Source organism: Periplaneta americana, chromosome 5 (genome assembly GCF_040183065.1).
Source record: "Periplaneta americana isolate PAMFEO1 chromosome 5, P.americana_PAMFEO1_priV1, whole genome shotgun sequence".
Taxonomy (NCBI): Eukaryota; Metazoa; Arthropoda; class Insecta; order Blattodea; family Blattidae; genus Periplaneta; species Periplaneta americana.
This window is the reverse complement of record NC_091121.1, coordinates 87,445,937-87,464,966: the sequence shown is the minus strand read 5'-3', so window position 1 is coordinate 87,464,966 and position 19,030 is coordinate 87,445,937. Positions and strand designations below refer to the sequence as shown.

At 35.7% G+C, this 19,030-nt stretch overlaps 1 protein-coding gene across 3 annotated transcripts in view; it reads right to left on the bottom strand.

Moving 5' to 3' along the window:
• Nucleotides 1–8,717, bottom strand: part of LOC138699959 (uncharacterized) — a 599,613-nt gene extending 590,896 nt beyond the window's left edge. For all 3 annotated transcript variants that reach the window (XR_011332138.1, XR_011332139.1, XM_069826195.1), the window contains exon 1: nt 8,566–8,717. Coding sequence is in view for 1 of the 3 variants with exons in the window: in XM_069826195.1 (XP_069682296.1) it covers nt 8,566–8,608 (43 nt within the window). In the remaining 2 variants the exon portion in view is untranslated. The remainder of the gene's footprint in view (nt 1–8,565) is intronic.
• Between the last annotated feature and the right edge of the window lie 10,313 nt (nt 8,718–19,030).

Below are 19,030 nucleotides of genomic sequence, written 5' to 3'. Positions count from 1 at the left end.
CTGTACTTGTAAACTCCCTCTTCCCATCCAGCAACGTTACCAAACGCCTAATATTGTAAACTATAATAATTAATTAAATATTGCAATTAGAAAAAAATTGTGAGGTAATTTTTCTTCCTTATGACATGAACAAGCATCACTTAAAATAATGGCGCTTATACCCTTTACACCCTGTATATTGGCGTCATGTGTTGCTGAAGAAAAACGACTGGAAGCATTTAAAATGAGAATATGGAGAAGAATGGAACGTGTGATTAAATGCAATGTACTCAATTAAGCCAAGCTAAACAAAATGGTGAAGAAAGAATAATGTTGGAACTGATCAGAAAGGGAAAAAGAAATTAGCTGGGTCACTGGTTGAGAAAGAAACTGCTTACTGAAGAATGCACTGGAAAGAATGGTGAATAGAAGAAAGTTCGGGGCAAAAGAAGATATCAGATGATAGACAGTATTAAGATTATATGGCTCATATGCGGAAATTAAGAGAAAGGTGAAGAAATATTGGAGAATGATAGGTTTGCAATGAAGGACATGCCCTTGGGCAGAAAACTGAATGACTGTAGCTCAAGCAGTAAGGTCTCTAGCTACAAATGTAGAGAGGTCTGGGTTCGATTCCCGTCAGGAAATACAAATTTATTCTCCTTCCACAGACACTGAGGGCCATATTCATAGACATTTTTAGCGCGGGCTTCCGGTAGATGATCAGGCATTTTTCGTATTCATAAGCCAGTGTTAGCGATAGGGTATGATTTGAATTCTGTACAAGAAACCAGTGGATAAGCGGGGCTAGCTTAGCACGCTCGTAGCGCGGGCTGCGAAATGTCTATGAATAGCACCCTGAGTGTATTATTCTTGATTTGTGTTGTGTCTTAAGTGGGATTTGGGCTTGACTTTTCGAGGCAGAATCCGGAACGGATACTTGAACTTAGGCTTGCTTTGGCCTATTGCATGTCCTATATGTGCAATTATTATCCAAATCCGACAGGTGGCCTGGGTGACATTTGTGAATCCGATGTTTATAGGCTGGCAGGTCATTCAGCCCATCCTCAGACCAATACCTGGTAAGCTCTGAGCACGAAGTCCTTCCTATATCAACTTCGGGAATCACCACCACCACCACCACCACCAAGATTGCATTCTAGCGTAATTTTAACTATTGGAGATGATAGACGAGAGGAAGATAGAATGTGTTGATGGAATGAGAGAAGAAAATGGAAGTACCCGAAAAAAAAAACACTGTGCAACGCCTGCTTTATTCACCGCAAATTCCATCACGACGTGACTGAAGATCCAACCCAAGCCACCAGCACTAAGCGACCTTAGGCGGAGCAATGAGCCATGGAAATAATAAAGTAGTGCAGATTTTAACAGATTAATCCTTTGACAGAGCACAATAAAAATTAAAATACTATATTAGTTCTGAACATCTGTGAGCTGTATGGAATGAAGATAAATGCCAACAAGACGAAGACTATGGTCATAGGAAGAAAAGTAAAGAAGGTAAACTTGAGAATGCTAAATGAGGCAGTAGAACAAGTGGACAGCTTCAAATGCTTGGAGTGTACTGTAATCAGTAACATGAGCTGCTGCCAAGAAGTCAAAAGGAGAACAGCAATGGCAAAGGAAGCTTCTAATATAAAAAGGAGCATATTCCGCGGACCTCTGGAGAAAGAACTAAGAAAGAAACTAGTGTGAAGTAATTTGTGTGGAGTGTAACATTGTATGAGGTAGAAACATGGACATTACTACAAAGTGAAGAGAAGCAACTAGAAGCATTTGAAATGTGGAATTGTAGAAGGATGGAGTGTGTAAAATGGACAGAGAGAATAAGAAACGAAGCTGTGTTGGAAAGAGTGGGTGAGGGAGAAATAATGCTGAAACTGATCAGAAAGAAGAAAAGGAATTGGCTGGGTCACTGGTTGAGAAGAAACTGCCTTCACTGAAAGGAATGGTGAACGGGAGAAGAGTTCGGGGCAGAAGATATTAGATGATAGACGACATTAAGATATATGAATCATGTGCGGAGGCTAAGAGGAAGGCAGAAAATAGGAAAGGCTGGAGAATGCTTGGTTTTCAGTGAAAGACCTACCCTTAGGTAGAAAACTATGAATGAATGAATTAGATCTAAATGAATACTTTTCTAAGAAAAAAATATTTTTCTTCTAAATAATGTTAACACGGTTTTGCTCAATAAGGACTACCCGTACGAATTGATTTTTACTCTTCACATTAGCGAAGCTAATAAATTGTTTATCTTTTTGAAGATTTTAAATAAAATAAACGGTTTCCTTGCAATTTAAATAAAATGATTAACACGTAACATTATTTCCTGCCAGGTCTAATTTTCAGTGTGTATTCATAGGTGAGCCGGTGACGCGCTGTTGCCAAACTACATAGACTTTCTTTAGACTTGGGTGCTATTCATAGACATTTCGCAGCACGCGCTACGAGCGTGCTAAGCTAGCCCCGGCTATCCACTGGTTGCTAGTACAGAATTCAAATCATATCCTATCGCTAGCACTGGTTTATGAATACAAAAAACGCTGATCGTCCACCGGAAGCCCGCGCTAAAAATGTCTATGAATACGGCCCTTAATGTTTTGTATTGTCCCCTTCAATCTGCACAGTTACATCACTTCCACTCTGTACACGCAAAGTAATATCGTTACATATTAATGTTTAGCGTTGAGTATAGGTCCTATTTCTTGTTTATAAGTGGAATGCAACAAACTAAATGGCTAAATATCTGGATGGGGATGGTATTAGTGACTGTGACGATGTTGATTTGGTGCAGGCTTTTCTTTACAAAAATTGAAGAACAAGTGTATCTTGTAAAACTTTAGTAAACAAGGTTTTTCCGATAAAATTTTATCATATCTTTTATTTTACTATAGGAACAATGTAAACATAATACGTGTAAACATAATATTTAATATCAATAGTTGTGACGTTACGTAATGTAACACGGAACACGTTGCTTCACTTGTTTGTGTATTGTACAGTCCATCCGAGTGTTTATGTCGCATGTCATCGAAAGGGGGGAAATCACGCGACAGTTACTTAATGGGTAGGGTGACCAAATTCACATCGATTAAAAAGAGAACACAATGCTTCAAAAAGGAGGACATTGTTCGAAAAAAAGAGGACAAAAAATATTATGTAGGATAAAGTTACCTAATTCCGTGATACATTTTTTCACTGAATGTCACGGGGTTGGGTATCTTGCTAGGAAGTTCACCGATGTCTCAAAAGTAGCCGAAAGATGCACTCTTTCGAGGAAGATGTCTGGCGCTATTGTCGAACAGCAAAGCTTTGACTGATACTCAATTTTAAAAAAAGTATCAAGGGATTAGGAGTATCACGGAAATAGGAAACTTTACCCTACTTAGATTTATTTACTTTTACTTGGTTATTTAATGACGCTCTATCAACTACATCTATCCATTTAAATGGATAAGCATTGACAGTATATGATAAAACTTTAATTACTAATGTGTTAGCTTATCGACCCCATCATGCCTTTTAAATTTAAAACTACTAGGTTATTTTAGCGTCTATGAGATTGGTGATGGCGAGATAATAGTTGGCGAGATGAGGCCCAGGATTCGCCACAGATTACCTGACATTTGCCTTACGGTTGGAAAACACCTCGGAAAAACCCAACCAAGTAATCGACCCAAGCAGAGATCGAACCTGCGCCTTAACAGACTGAACTACGCCGGTGGCTAATTAGATTTAGACTTAAAATTACGTGAATATCTATTTTATTACAAAATATTTACAGTACAGATTTAGGCTTGTATCATACTTAGAAGCATGTTAATATCTATTTTATTACAAAATAATTATGATAAAACTTAATAATAATTATTTTACAGTTAGCTACATATGAAAGTCAAATTAAAGAGGACAGAAAGAGTAGGCTATATTCCGTCGATGCTGCTGCCATTTACAGGCAAATTACTTAAAAAAGGCGTCAAATCAGAAAACTCAAAATATCAGGCATACAAGTTACGAAAAGGACATTTCCTGATTTTTTTAATTCGCCCGGACCCCGGACAAAGGCCTAAAAAGAAGGACATGTCCGGACAAACGAGGACGTCTGGTCATCCTATTAATGAGACCCTTATAACATTACGTAGACCTCCAAATCCGAACAGCAAATGTTTTCTGGAAAGAGCAAAGACTGGTCTAACAGCTTAGCCACTAGCCTTTACAGAGGGGCCAGCAGAAACGAGTGAAGGAAGCCGGTATGCGACATAGCAAATGTACGCACAGTAATCTTAACAGCACAGTTTTATCGCATGACGTCTAGAGGAAATCGCAACGATGCACTTTCTAAAACAATAAATATGAAGTGTTTCAACATTATTGATGAATACAGAGCTCCTAGTTAGGTTATTTAATGTAAATTTTATGCTAAATCATAAGACACGAATAAAATGATTATTGAAACTTAATTTAGAAAAGAATCTTAATTGTAATTACACAAAAAGTTAGCAGTTCATGCGCAAACGAGTTCTGGACGTCTAAAGAAATAGGAGTGATGTGATCGAGATTTTAAAATTCCTACAAATTTCGGATAAAGCAAAATAAATATTAAAGTGAGGATTAAGCTCTGTACATATACCCTTTTCCAGAACTCTAATGTAGATTTCCAATAGTTAATATTTTGAACTTCATCGACCTAGATTTGGAGAATACCGTGAACTTCCTAACATGGGATCAGAACTACACTGGGTTTCCAACTAACATAATAGAACATTAAAAGCGAACAAGTGAGGTCCGAACAAAGATCATGTGAAAGCTGTGCACCTTAGAAGCAATGTACATCGGCAATGATCAACATCGTCCTAACAAGCATTGGGCCTAATGATCGTTACAGTCTTAAGCCATCGGCAATGGTAAGAATGTTATTCATGCCAACAATAACTACTAGAGGTCTTAATGACTGATAAGAAATAAAAATAATGAAACCATATTAGTAAAGATGTTCACAATATAATTTCTAAAGATACAGGAGTCTGAAGAACCTCGAAGAAAATAAAACAATAGACGGGTAAAGATTGGGCGCATCAGTTTTGAAGACAAACTCGTCGGTGAATTAGTTGTTACAAAGAAGACGACGATTTTTTAAATTACACCAAATAAGCAGAGAGAAATACAAGAAATAATGTAAACCCAAGCAAACAAAATGCGGTTTCGATGAAAATATTTCACTATCCATAACCAATTTTAACGATAGATTATTCATTTCCATATTAACAAAAATACATTTTATAAGCTCCGGCTAACCAGATCTTTTTGTCAACACAAATGACTTTAGTCTCTAATAATTTCGCACAGTTTCTTACTGTCTGTTTACCTACTTCTGTAGCTAGTCTGATAATAAAAGTGATTTTTTCTAACACCAGCGTGTCAGACAATATACCTACACGCGTGTACATGTATAGAATATTCGCTGGGCTTTATTATTTGGCGTGACAACAAAGTTGATTATGTTATGATTAAGTTACTATAAATTAATGGTTTATCATTATTCTCCGTCTACGTCTACAGCAAATCAACATTAGGCATGAAAAATCAATGACCTCAAATTTCACAGTAATGAAAAATCAATGACCTTAATTTTCACAGCATTGATTTTTATGTATTGCGAAGAAACCATGAAATATTCGGCTTTAGCTTGAATTTCGAAACTCTCAGAATATGTAAAGAAAGTTATTATTATTATTATTATTATTACTATTATTATTATTACTATTATTATTATTACTATTATTATTATTACTATTTTCAACATTTTACTTTCCTCCAACAGCGACACGGATTTTACAAATTCCAAAATGTTCTTTTTCCGAACTTCAACATTTCTCTCCTATAATGATTTCTCATTGTAAAGTAAAGAGGAAAACTGGCGTTGTTGATGTTTTAAAGATCGCATACACAAGGTACAGTATTTCTTTCGTTAACTGGTGCCTAATCATCATAAACAAAATACATAGGCAGTATATTTGTTCAAATAAGGTTCTCCAATGAACTCAATCAATATTCACCAAGAACAAACCGAATTTAGTTTCACTCCTCTGTGGAAAGCAGTGTATTTCAACAATACCAAGTAAGTTAATATGCTTATGTCAACACGGAACAATGTACTGTGTGTTGGTTCGTTGATTGTCAATATTTCCATACATGCTCGAATAACATTTCCTTGAATTCTGGTTATCTGACTGTGTGCAGAATTCGATTTCTGAATGGAAACACCTGTCAGGTGGAATTAATTATCTCCTTTGACAGACGAAGGTGATCGCTGGTACAATTGACAAACGAGAATTTCTTTTCCTCCCCGATCTCTCTAAGAATGGATCACTTCTCTTTAAAGAATCTCCTGTTTTCACATCCTCTTGAAGGTGAACATAATACAAAATTTCATCTCCTTAAAAATCCATCGCCCATTGCTGAGTTTAAACCTTGAAATCTCAGTTCTACTGACAGACAATAAAACCATTCTACCATCGAAGACGTCAAGGTCAGAGTTTAGTATTGGATTTTAAGTTAGGCTACAAGTAAACTGCCTTGAAGCCAGAAATAGGAGCTTCCTGTAAGTGAAATTTATCATGATGATATTCGTGGAATTTGAAGTACAATAACTCATTAGAAATATTTATCATAATCATAGCTACCTATCACTTCTCAATAAAATATCTCCTCTCATAATATAAAATCTCCGCCTGGATCATTTTTCTTCTCTTCTTAAAAATATCTTCACTGTTTCTGAATATGATGATTATGGCAACGCACAAATGAAATCAAATAGTAATGTTTGAGATTTTTGCATTAACAGATCTAAATTTGTTTACCACAACAATGGTAATGGTCTTCAATATAAAATTGATAAAATCCTCTGTTGATTAGGCCTACGCGTTGAAAACCCAAAACATATTACGGTAGAATGAAAACTATTAGCTAAATACCTATACAGTATAAATTACTATTATAGAATACTCAATATTGTTTATAGTATAGTTTGTCGTTAATTAATTCAAGACTGTACAAGACTCAATACTTCAAGTAAAGGAGGTCAAAGATGAAAAGATATCTTGCACTATGAACACATTCGGTTATATACGGTGTTAATTATTATTACTTATACTTCAAGCTATAGGATCCAGATTCCAATTTTAGAGACATTCGTATTATTACATCCGTAAAGTTCGCTCTACAACACCCTTTTTGTTTTAACACAATGGTTATAAAGTAGTTACTGATGCAATCATGCTGTACACGAGTCAAACGTCAACTGAAATGAGACAAATGTTGCCATAGCAGAAATTTATACGTTTTTAGATAATTTCCCTGTAAATAAAAATGATCAGAAACCTTGACATTATATATTTAAACATTATTAAAAATAATGACGTTACGACCACTAGTGTGTTCAGCCATTAAATTTATGTATTTAGCCTATATCAATAAAATATCATGTGTTGAACTATGCAAGTTATCTTTGGCTTTAATACCGATGAATACTTATAAATATAATACAATCAACTATATGCATATGGCAACAATCAGATCCATGAATATTGGATTTAGCGGAGAAAAACCCGGCTATTGAAATATTCAGGTGCTAACTTAAAATACAATAAAATTGCAATCTTCATAAGCGAGTCATATACCACTGAAACAGTAAAGTCAGATATTTCCAAAAATGTCATTATTACCCCATGATAAACAATCAAAAGTCCTTGTCATTAAGCATTAGACATTAAAACAACAAAACATAGCAAAGTTACAAACAAAAGCAGTCTAACAATATCACATGCATTTTGTATTAGCCTATCAGATTTATGCATTTCAGATATCGTTTCAGTGAGTCAATAACTAGAAGATCATTTAAGAAATATTGAAGCACTATGTGAAAACGTAACAAGATCATCAGAAGCGAACAGTCAAATGTTAATACACTTATGTTATAGCTATGATGGTCATTTCTCATCTTCAAATTATTGTTTGTAAACATTTGTCGAAAGCTTTGTATTATTATCCACCATCTAAAACTGTGACGGAGTTACCACCGGAAGGAGGTATTATCAGATTATGAAGATCAAGTCCCAGCATCCAGACGTCTCTGATACAACGGTCGCATTTCTTGTCAATAAATATCCAGGCACCGCCTCTAAAATATAACACGGTCGTGGGAACGAACCATCAGGTTTTGAAGCACTCTTACCAAATTTATGACGACCATTTCCAGAGTTTAAATAAATGTATCGTCCTGCGGAAAACAGCTGGAATTCTTGTAGTTTAGTAGTAGATACTACATACAAGATATAACAAGATTTCGATGAAAATAAGACAAACAGCTGTACACATTTATGTGAAAGGAAAGTTCATTTCCAAACCTTCAGGCACTGCCCTTTTACAACAGCCAGAACCAATGTTGTCAAATATTCGGACACTACGTATGAATGTAAAGAAGACCGGTTCCCAGAGTTGAAACGTCAATTGAGGGCCCCTATACCATGAGATCCGCTAACATTTAGGTAACACAGGGGTACTCACCAAGCAGCAGCGCGAGGCTGAGCACCAGCACCTCGGGGACCATCCTGCCCGACTACCGCATGTCTTGGCCGCTCGCTGCACACTGAGGCCGCTGCCGGCTCTCCGCCACCTCGCGGCCACCGACTCCGCTGGCGCGCATGCGTCGCGGCGCCCCGGCGTCGGAGTGGTCGCAGGTTCAAGTCTCGTCTGCGACTGGAATGAGAATTGATCCTCCGTGAGGTTAATCACAAGATTACTCGGATCGAGTCTTCATAATCGGTAGCCTGCCTCGCAGAAAACACATCGCGCCTCTGTTACCAGTGAGGAGGCGTCTGCGTCACATGCAGGTAGACGGAATAATCAATGTCAGAGTAGGCCTATATATGTATGTAAGCCTGTGTAGGCATGTATATGTTACAACTGTAATATAGGTCTATAGTATTTAATTAACCTCTCATTGAGGTTCTGGCTTATATGTGCATCTGAAAAAAAAAATATTTGACTAACAATATTTTCACCGTTACAATTACACATATACAGGGAAATCATTTTATTTTTACTAACATTTTTAATATTAACCTGGCTATATCTCTGGATCAACGCCGTTTGCTAAACCCTTCCACGCCTGGACTTCGATGATACTGGCGTACTTAATATACAAACAAATCACTTTACTAGGTACCGGTATAGGAGGGAAGAAAAGTAGTTCATCCATTTACGTAAACTAGGAAATATCGCGCTTTTGAGTTTGATCATTTTCATTAGGTTTTTGTTTAATCAAAATACAGTACAGTATTGACAATGAATGTTTTTACTCACGAACTGAGCTGTCCATGTGGATGTATTCATTATGCAGTGTATATTATACTGTCTACAGTACATTAGCGTACATATAGAGAATGAAGTTAAATTGAAAAATAATCATAATATGGATACTTAAACACATTTTTGAAAATGGTGGCCGTTCATTTCGATACAGGGTGCATATTATCGCACTATAGACTATTGTACCTAATCCCAATTACCAGTTTCGTCCTTCGTACTAGTAACTCATGTTGAAATAATTCTGTACCTACTCTATAAAAGAGTACCTTACGTACTGTAAATTCAATCTTCACTTCTGCCCGATCCGAAAAGATAAAATTACTCAGACATACTATTTACTGTCCGTCCAACTGGTTATGTCATAGGGTCGTAGAAAGGGAGGAAATCACGTGACAGTTAATTACTTAACGAGGCACTTTTATTTAAGTTATTTTAAACAGTTGTATAATATTATGTAGACGTCCAATTCCTAACAGAAATTAATGTTCTCAGAAAAGAGCTAAGACAGCCCAGCCACTAGCTGGCGAATAAAAGCTGGTGGGAAAAACCGGGATACGACGTAGGCAAATGGACGACAGTGCCTGTGCGAAAATTGATTCAATATTGAAAGCTCTTTCATCACTGGAAAACGCGAACATATATTATGACCGTAAGGCTACTATGACTGTATATGCGGTCTTGGATCTGTGTGGAGGACGGTTGAATTTCATTAGTAGAAGGGGTGGGAGTGACGTACATTAAAAAACTCAGGTGCAATAAAAATTGAAGTAAAAATAAAATGATGTCCCTGTATAAAAACTAAATATAAACATTTACATAGAGATAATAAATTTTACAGGAAAAAAAGTTCGTCCAAAGGGCTGGACTCTGGAAGAGTACCCAAAACGCTCATTGCATTTCCGCGTTGAATAGCAATACTTAAGCGTTGACGCAAATAAATAGCGCAACGGCGATCACCAATAATGGAGATCAAAATTTGGCCGATTTAAGATACCAAAACTTTAGCGTCATGACTCCAAGGACCGAAGGTCTCCACAGCAAATGGGACAAAGATATAATTGTCTAAAAGAGCATATTTATTGACTTTCTTCTTCACGGCTAATTCAGCAGCAGATGCTGCGCGTCTGGAGGTATTCGGTAAGTGAAATGGAGCTAGAGTGTCAACGCAAGTGGAGTCTCAAATTAAAATTTTCCTCTAGACCATGGAATTAAGGTGATACCATCGGGTCGTTTACCATCTGCACGACTAATACCTGGTGGTTCCAAAAGAGACGGGATGCCACAAGAAGTCAGAGATCTTTTAATGATATTATTGAGTGATGTATGTCTGGGAATGGGACTCTTGCTCCTCGCACAGCTGAGTGCATTATGGCCGTAAATATCAGCAATTCCTCCGCAAATACATTGGTGTGGCTGTATATCTTATTATCAGGCAGTACATCTCATTTGACGATGGTTTATTCGTACAGCAAGTTTGTGATGGTTTGAGAACTGTTTGCAAACTATCCCCGCATCACCTAATGCGCATGATCGGTTTGAAAACCAATTTCAAACCATCCGTGATTTGAGCTGTACGAACGCATTTCTAAACTGGTTGGAACCACTGCCGTCTAGATAGCTATTTGAACTTACGACAGCAGAATCAATTAATTAAAATATTGTGATACGTACTTCAAATTGTTGAGAGAGATTCTCTGCTACATGGTGGGGTACACGGAAATAATAAATTCGCTGTTATTGTATCTAGGGATAATATGTTAGAGTAAATTTCATTTTAGGGCCTGTCTCTTTCCTCAGATAATTCCACCAAGTCTGACTCATCCTCCTTGGATATATATTCCATATCGTTATCACTATAAGTGTTTGAATCAGATATCTGAAAGAACAATTACAGGCCTAAATTAGCCTAACATCTATTTTAAAACACTTCCGGAAAATAATTTTGTCACAATTAATCTGGAAACGACTTCAGAATAATACCGCGTAGGTACATAGCCTATATGTTGTTAAATCATCATTGATGTAAGATATCTTTTTTATGCACTTATTTATCTACCCTTGTACCATCAATTAAAAAAACACGTTTTTAAATTATTTTCAATTTGCACAGACTTGCTACATAAGTACTTACGCGGTATTCTGAAGTATACTTTAGTTTTAATTGACAGTAATTGTACATGCATAAGTACTTATACGGCATTCTGAAGTATAGCGTTAATCTTTATCAAGAGCATACTCATAATCACAAACTGTGGAATTTGTTTTAAAAGTGAACTAAATTAAAAACATTAACTTCGTCTATACTATACATATATTGGTTTTATAAATTAAATAAAAATAGCTTGACATGACGTATCAAGAGAATTAAATGTTACAACTATTGAATAAAAAATAATAGTAAGCTTATAACTTATGCCGTAAAACTTTAGAATAGTACGCACGCTTATATATAATATTACCTTCCTGACAAATGGCAATTATGCGAAAACAACAATACTGAAATACAATTATTATTTATTTAGGGCATATTCATATATGTTATGTTGTAAACAACATGCAGAAAACAATGGCAAAACTATATTGATGCGCAATCGTTATCTATGATTTGAGATTAGTTTGCACTTGATTCGCAAATCAATTCTGACTGTCAGGAATCGATTTGACATCAGTTTGGCATGCTGTACGAACGCGTGACTATTAGTCAGAAACAGTTTGAGTTTGAAATTTGCGCTGTGCGAACAGTAAAATCCATGTGCGCATGACCGGAACTTTTCAAAGCAGTTTGGAACTGCTATGCGAACAAACCTGATATGTGTCAGAGGAAGAACAATTGTTTGTATACATCTGAAGTCTGATTAGTGTAATATGTAGCTAGTCGGCGATATAAGCAATGGAGGGGAAAAGGAACTGGCCACCCTACCCCATTATCTAATGCCCTAGTTGCCTCATAGGTGGTGCCTTCTTTATATCACCTGTGAGGTTCAGACCTGTCTTCGGATAGTTGACTAAACAACAAAACAACAGTATTTAAGTTCGAACATGAGACAGGCAACCAAGACATTATAAACTTCGTCTTATTTCATATAAAAAATTAATCGCAACATCCGGGCTAAAATCCACAAGAGGTTGCAACATAAAAGGATGGGAGTGGAAGACAGCTACTATTTCCATAACGAGGTGAAACAAAGATAACAGGCCTCCTTTCGCAGAGCGAACATCGGTAAATATCGAACTTCGCCATACTCGAGAAACTTGAACCGAACATAGCGTCTGTAATGCACCACACTAGACTAGGTACCAAGTTATTAAAACATTACTAATACAAGAACTGAACCTATAGTATATCGTCGTTGTTTCTGCAATAACTCCTATGTGCAAAATATAAAATTTTTCAGTAGGAAAAAAAAACCACATTTATTCATCCTATGGCAGCCGTATATAAGAGACTGTGAATTCTTACATTTTCGAAACAAAGAAATATAATTACATATAAGATATTTTATTATTTGCTGTATCACTTTTTAAGTTATTTAATAGGCCAAAAATCTGAAAATCGATCAATATGTCACATAGGAGTTATTGCAGGAACAACGACGATATGTAAGGCCCTATCCAGCTTAATTCTCAAATGTGCACTGAAATGTTTCATTTTGTACTTCACTATAATGTATATTGTATACAGTGTGATCCACTGGGATTTACTGCCACTTACAGAGCTTATTTCCGAAGACATTCTAAGCAAAAGATGTCATATAAACATGTGTCCTAATCTCAATATTTTCAGAGTTACACTAATTTAAAGTTTTAAGGGTAAATAAATATTACAAATAGGGAATGAAATATTCAGAAGTATCATTTCTTTAATTGACTAAAATTGTGTCGTTAATTGCTTTGTACAGATTTTGTTTTTCAATGTTTAACTAAAAATTACATCATTCGCACTTATCACAAAGATTGTCACAAATCATACGACTCTAAGAACTTGATTCTTTACATTAATTCTGCATCCTAATGTACAGTCGTAAAGAATTTACAAGACTGGAATGATTAGTAACAATTGTTATAAGTGCGTAAGAAAAATGTAATTTTGTAGTTAAAAACCAAAAAAGAATTTCTCTACGAAGCAACTATGGAATTCACAACACATTTTATCTTCAGGAGTTTCTACAAAACCCAATGCAATAATTTGTTATGCAAACTCTTTTCGGAATGTGTATTATATGTCTTTCTCGTGTTACACTCTATCGTACCTGGTTAACATGTTTCGGCCTTGTATGGGCCTTCTTCAGAAATTGTTTTTTTTCTAATCTGAAAATTATGTATCAAAATTCATGTAAATATAAAGTTACGGAATTATATTATGACGACACAAGAGAAAATAAAATCCATATAAATGTTTTTTTAGTAGGTTATTTTACGACGCTTTATCAACATCTAGGTTATTTAGTGTCTGAATGAGATGAAGGTGATAATGACGGTGAAATTAGTCCGGGGTCCAACACCGAAAGTTACCCAGCATTTGCTCATATTGGGTTGAGGGAAAACCCCGGAAAAAACCTCAACCAGGTAACTTGCCCCGACCGGGAATCGAACCCGGGCCACCTGGTTTCGCGGCTAAACGTGCGAACCGTTACTCCACAGGTGTGGACAAATCCATATAAATAAACAACATTTTTAATAATATCAAATTTTGCCTTATAAAATAGGATGACATTTAAATGAATAGTTAAAATTATAGGCTACACTACAGAGTTACAGAGTCTATGAAAATCTCAGGTAATCAACATTTTTGGACGTAGTGTCTCATTCCACTACTGTATGTTGTTACTAACGAGACCTCCAATAACAACTTAACTATTTACAACAGTTCCAATCGGTAATTAAAAGTTGGTCAAACTGTAACACAACATAGGAAGTGACGGATTTAAACGACACAGTCAAGGAAGGGCGGGGTACGTCCTATAAAACTTTCTGGCAGAATCGAATGGAGAAGTGGAGCTAGTGGAACGTGGGTACTGAAAGCAGGAACAAGTGGTGCACACTGTATCGGTTTGCTGAGCGAAGGAACCAAAATATCTTTTAATAAATAACATAATGATAAGCCATATAATGAAAAATTTAAGCGAAAGGAATTTAAAATCTTCGTACAATTTCATGAAAAGAGAACATTTTTGTCACCCCTTCATACAAGTCTATAAAAATATATAGTACTCACACAGGGTGTAAGGGGCATAAGTGCCGTCCTTTTCACAATCGTCGGGGACGGTCTATAGGATCAAAAAATGTCCATACAACATAGGGTCAAAACTTGACAGTTTTCCCAGAAAAAAAATATTTCTTTTCTTATTTTATTTCCTTCATAGTGCTTAAATCGTTAGTAAAATTACGAAAATAATCACATCAGTAGGTATATCTAGCAAAGAGTTAATATTAGTTTAAATAAATATGTGTGTGTTCTATTACGTTTTCGTGAAATTAAATAAAATTGCATGCATTCTGGCGTGAGAGACGTGGCAATTTGTTCAGCAGGCAGTACTCTGCACAGATGTAAGTACGAGTCAGCTGAGTTCAAGCTCCCTGTCAGTAGGTATACTGCCGTGCGGATGACAGTTCAGTACAGGGTATTCAATAAACAATTTACAATGTCATTTACAGTTTAGGAATATCATATATTATTAATTTATGGAGAAAGTCGTCGTAATTCAAGTGAGACAAGAAGGATGTACCTTCAACGTTTTCCTCAAAGAAGGTTACCTAATCGCTGAACTTTCGTAGCAGTTTCTCAACGATTTTTAGAAACTAAGAGTCTCTTACCTCGTTTCGGAAATCACTCAACCAGAAATTTGTTTAAAAATGATACTGACTTACGGAAGCGGGAGAGATTAAAATTTTGCATTAGAAAAAAGTTCGTGTGATTTTGTGCAATAAACCATTATTGTTTATTTTTAGACGTACAATAAAAATGGAGCAATATTGTTAAATAAAATGGTAATTTACCATAATGTTGTATTAATAAGATTGAAAGTTTGTATTTGCTGCTCGTTTTATGTACACAACAGTTGGCCTGGTCCGGTCCCTGCATTCAAACAGAGATCTGTTTTGTGCCGGTATGTCTGTACCCGCTTGAGTTGTACTGTGTACTTGTAAACCCCCTCCTCCCCATCCAGCAATCTTGTCAAACGTCTAATATTGTAAACTTTAATTATTAGTTAAATATTGCAATCAGAAAGAAAATTGTGAGGATATTTTTTCTTCCTTATGTCATGAAAAATCATCAGTTAAAATAATGATACTTATACCCCTTACACCCTGTAATATAAACATTCATGCATGGAAGATAACTTTGATACACTGGTTGTTTTAGAAATCAGTACAGATTCTTTAACGGATGATTGATTAGGTCTAGGCAATAATTTTAAGTAAGAGAACATAGGGTCCACGACACATAAATCTCAGCAATATGCACTGACAACTTCCCTCTCTGCACCTGAAGATTAGGCAGCCAGCAGAGCACTTAGAGGTCTACTTTCGTTTGTTTACACTGGTTTGCCAAAGATTTATTAGTGTTGCAATGAGTAATATTAACATTGAGCGAATGATATAATTAGGGGATAATGTTCTCTTTTTTTATTTACTGTGTCTTTTGTATTTTATTGCGTGTGTATATTTTTATTTATATACTGTATTACCTTTATATTTATTATTTGGATTATTTGGTGCAGCTTCAACAAGAAATTGAATTGTTTATACTGTATATATATGTGTGTGTGTGTGTGTGTGTGTGTGTGTGTGTGTGTGTGTGTGTGTGTGTGTGTGTGTGTGTGTGTGTGTGTGTGTGTGTGTGTGTGTGTGTGTGTGTGTGTGTGTGTGTGTGTCACTGTGCGTGTGTGTTTTTCATATCTCCCTTTTATTTTATTTGTATTATTTTTGTGAAATTTGGTATAAAGTTAGATTAGTTATAATAGTGGTAATCAATGATAATGGTAGTAATAATAATAACTATTGTTTCACTATTTTATTATTAGTAGGTATTATTTTCGTTTTGAAGACTCAAACTGTGCATAGCTACAGCACGAATGGCCGTACGAGCTCGTGCGAAGGATCTTGTATACTATGAGTTTGTATAATTTATTATGCATCAATAAATGCACTTATCTATTTATCTATCTATCATCTTTCCAAGAGGTGGTGCTCTGCATTTTATCAGTTGACTGCTCATTTCATGTTGTGTTTGTCGTCTCGACGGATGTGCCCTGGACTGGCTTTCTTCTTAATCAAGTACAGTATCGTAAAAGGTTTGTATGATCTCAGGCCACTTGATTTCTTCTGGTGAGTGGAAAAATCTTCCGTTTACAAGAATAATTAAAAGACAATAAGGTTCTTTTAATTCGTGAATCACTATAAATGTACAGGGACATCATTTTATTTTTACTTCAATTTTTATTGTACCTGGGTTTTTTAGTGTACTTCACTCCCACCCCTTCTACTAACGAAGTTCCAACTGTCCTCCACACAGAACCAAGGCCGCATATAGTAAGCAGTACTGAGTTAGTGAGTATAGTACGTTCCAGAAATATGTTCGCCTTTTCCAGTGACGAAAACTTCCAATATTCAATCATATTTTCGCACAGGTACTGTCGTCAGTTTACCTACGTCGCATCCCGATTTTCCCCACCTGCTTCTGCTCGCTTCACTGTAAAGATTGTCTTAGCTCTTTTCTGAAAACATTAATTTCTGTTAGGAATTAATTGGACGTCTACGTAATATTATACAACTGTTTAAAATAACTTAAATAAAAGGACCTCGTTAAGTAATTAACTGTCACCTGATTTCCCCCCTTTCTACGATCCTGCGACAAAACTACTTGGACGGACAGTAGATAGCATGTCTGAGTAATTTTATTTGTGCAGGTCGGGCAGAAGTGAAGATTGAATTTACAGTACGTAAGGTACTCTTTTATAGAGTAGGTACAGAATTATTTCAACATGAGTTACTGAATAAGAAGGACGAAACTGGTAATTGGAATTAGATTCAGTAGTCTATAGTGCGACAATATGCACAAAAGAACTGAAGCCTGTATCGAAATGAACGGCCACCATTTTAAAAAATGTGTTTAAATATCCATATGATTATTTTTCATTTTAACTTCATTCTCTATATTGTACGCTAATGTGCTGTAGACAGTATAATATACACTGCATAATGAATGCGTTCGCATGGATAACTCAGTTTGTGAGTAAATACACTCATTGTTAATACTGTACTGTATTTTGATTAAACAAAACCTAATGAAAATTATCAAACTCAAAATTGCGATATTTCCTAGTTTACGTAAATGGATGAACTACTTTTCTTCCCTCCTATACCTAGTAAGGTGATTTGTTTGTATTTTACGCCAGTATCATCGAAGTCCAGTCGTGGAAGGGGGTAGCAAACGGTGTTTCCGGTTCTCAAATTTAATCCAAAGGTATAGCCAGGTTAATATTAAAAATGTTAGTAAAATTAAAATTATGTCCCTGTATATGAATGCAAGTTAAGTATTGCTGTTACATCCTGGTGTGCGGGTAGGCGGACAAATAGGTAGATAGGTAGGTAGGTAAGTAGATAAGTATTTACAGTAGGTGGACAGACGGGCGAACGAACATACAGACAGATAGATCTTTGGGCGGACAGACAGACAGACGGACGGAAGGACGGACGGATAGACAGACAGATAGATAGATAGATTTATTCGTATCATAACATTCTTACAGTTGCTTTATAGCATAGAATAAGGAACTTGTCCAAATTTTATAGCGTGTTTTGGGAATTCAATGAAATTTCATAGCGTGTTTTGGGAATCCCATTGATTGGATTCCCAATATGCCAGTCAATTCAAGAGAGCAGTGTTTTATGATAATGAATAATTGAAAGAATTTTAGTTTTGTCCTTTAAACGTGCAGAAATTTGATTGGAACAAATATAACTTTCCTTTCGGGAAAGAAATTTTAAAATGTCACATTCCTTCGGATCAAATTTTTGCATATTTGAAAGACAAAACTAAAAATCGTTTAATCATTTGTCATCATAGTACATTGTTCTCTTAAAATGACTGAGCATATTGGGAATCAATTCAATAGTTTTCTCAAAATAAGCTATGAAATGTTTCTTATCAAATAACTTTTCTCGAAAAGGAAGAAAAAACAAAAAACAAATTGTATTAAACTTTTTTGTTTGTAATATCTCAAAGAATAACCCCTTAAAATGAATGACATTACTTATGGTTTAACCTGTATATACCAGTAGTCTCAGTACCAGAAAAAAACGCAGAGTTAAACGAATACGATAGGTTAAACTTCGGCTACAAATGCGAAAGCTGCATTCTCACATGAATTCGAAGCGGAAAATACATAGTTTATTGATGCAGAAGATCAGAAAATTTATTTTCGAATGAGTGACAGTCTACTTTAGGCAAATGACTTCGAATACTACATCCCTTTTCTTGAGACAGAATACGAACATGAGGACCTGTTTATCAGTTGAAGTGAGGCTAGTTGTAACATCGCGATATCTTGCAACTGGAAGAAGTTCTGAAGGTTTAAACTAGTAAACTGTACAATAATTATGTCCAGAAATGAAAAGACGAGCTAGAAAATTTAATGACAATAATATAATTAGAACA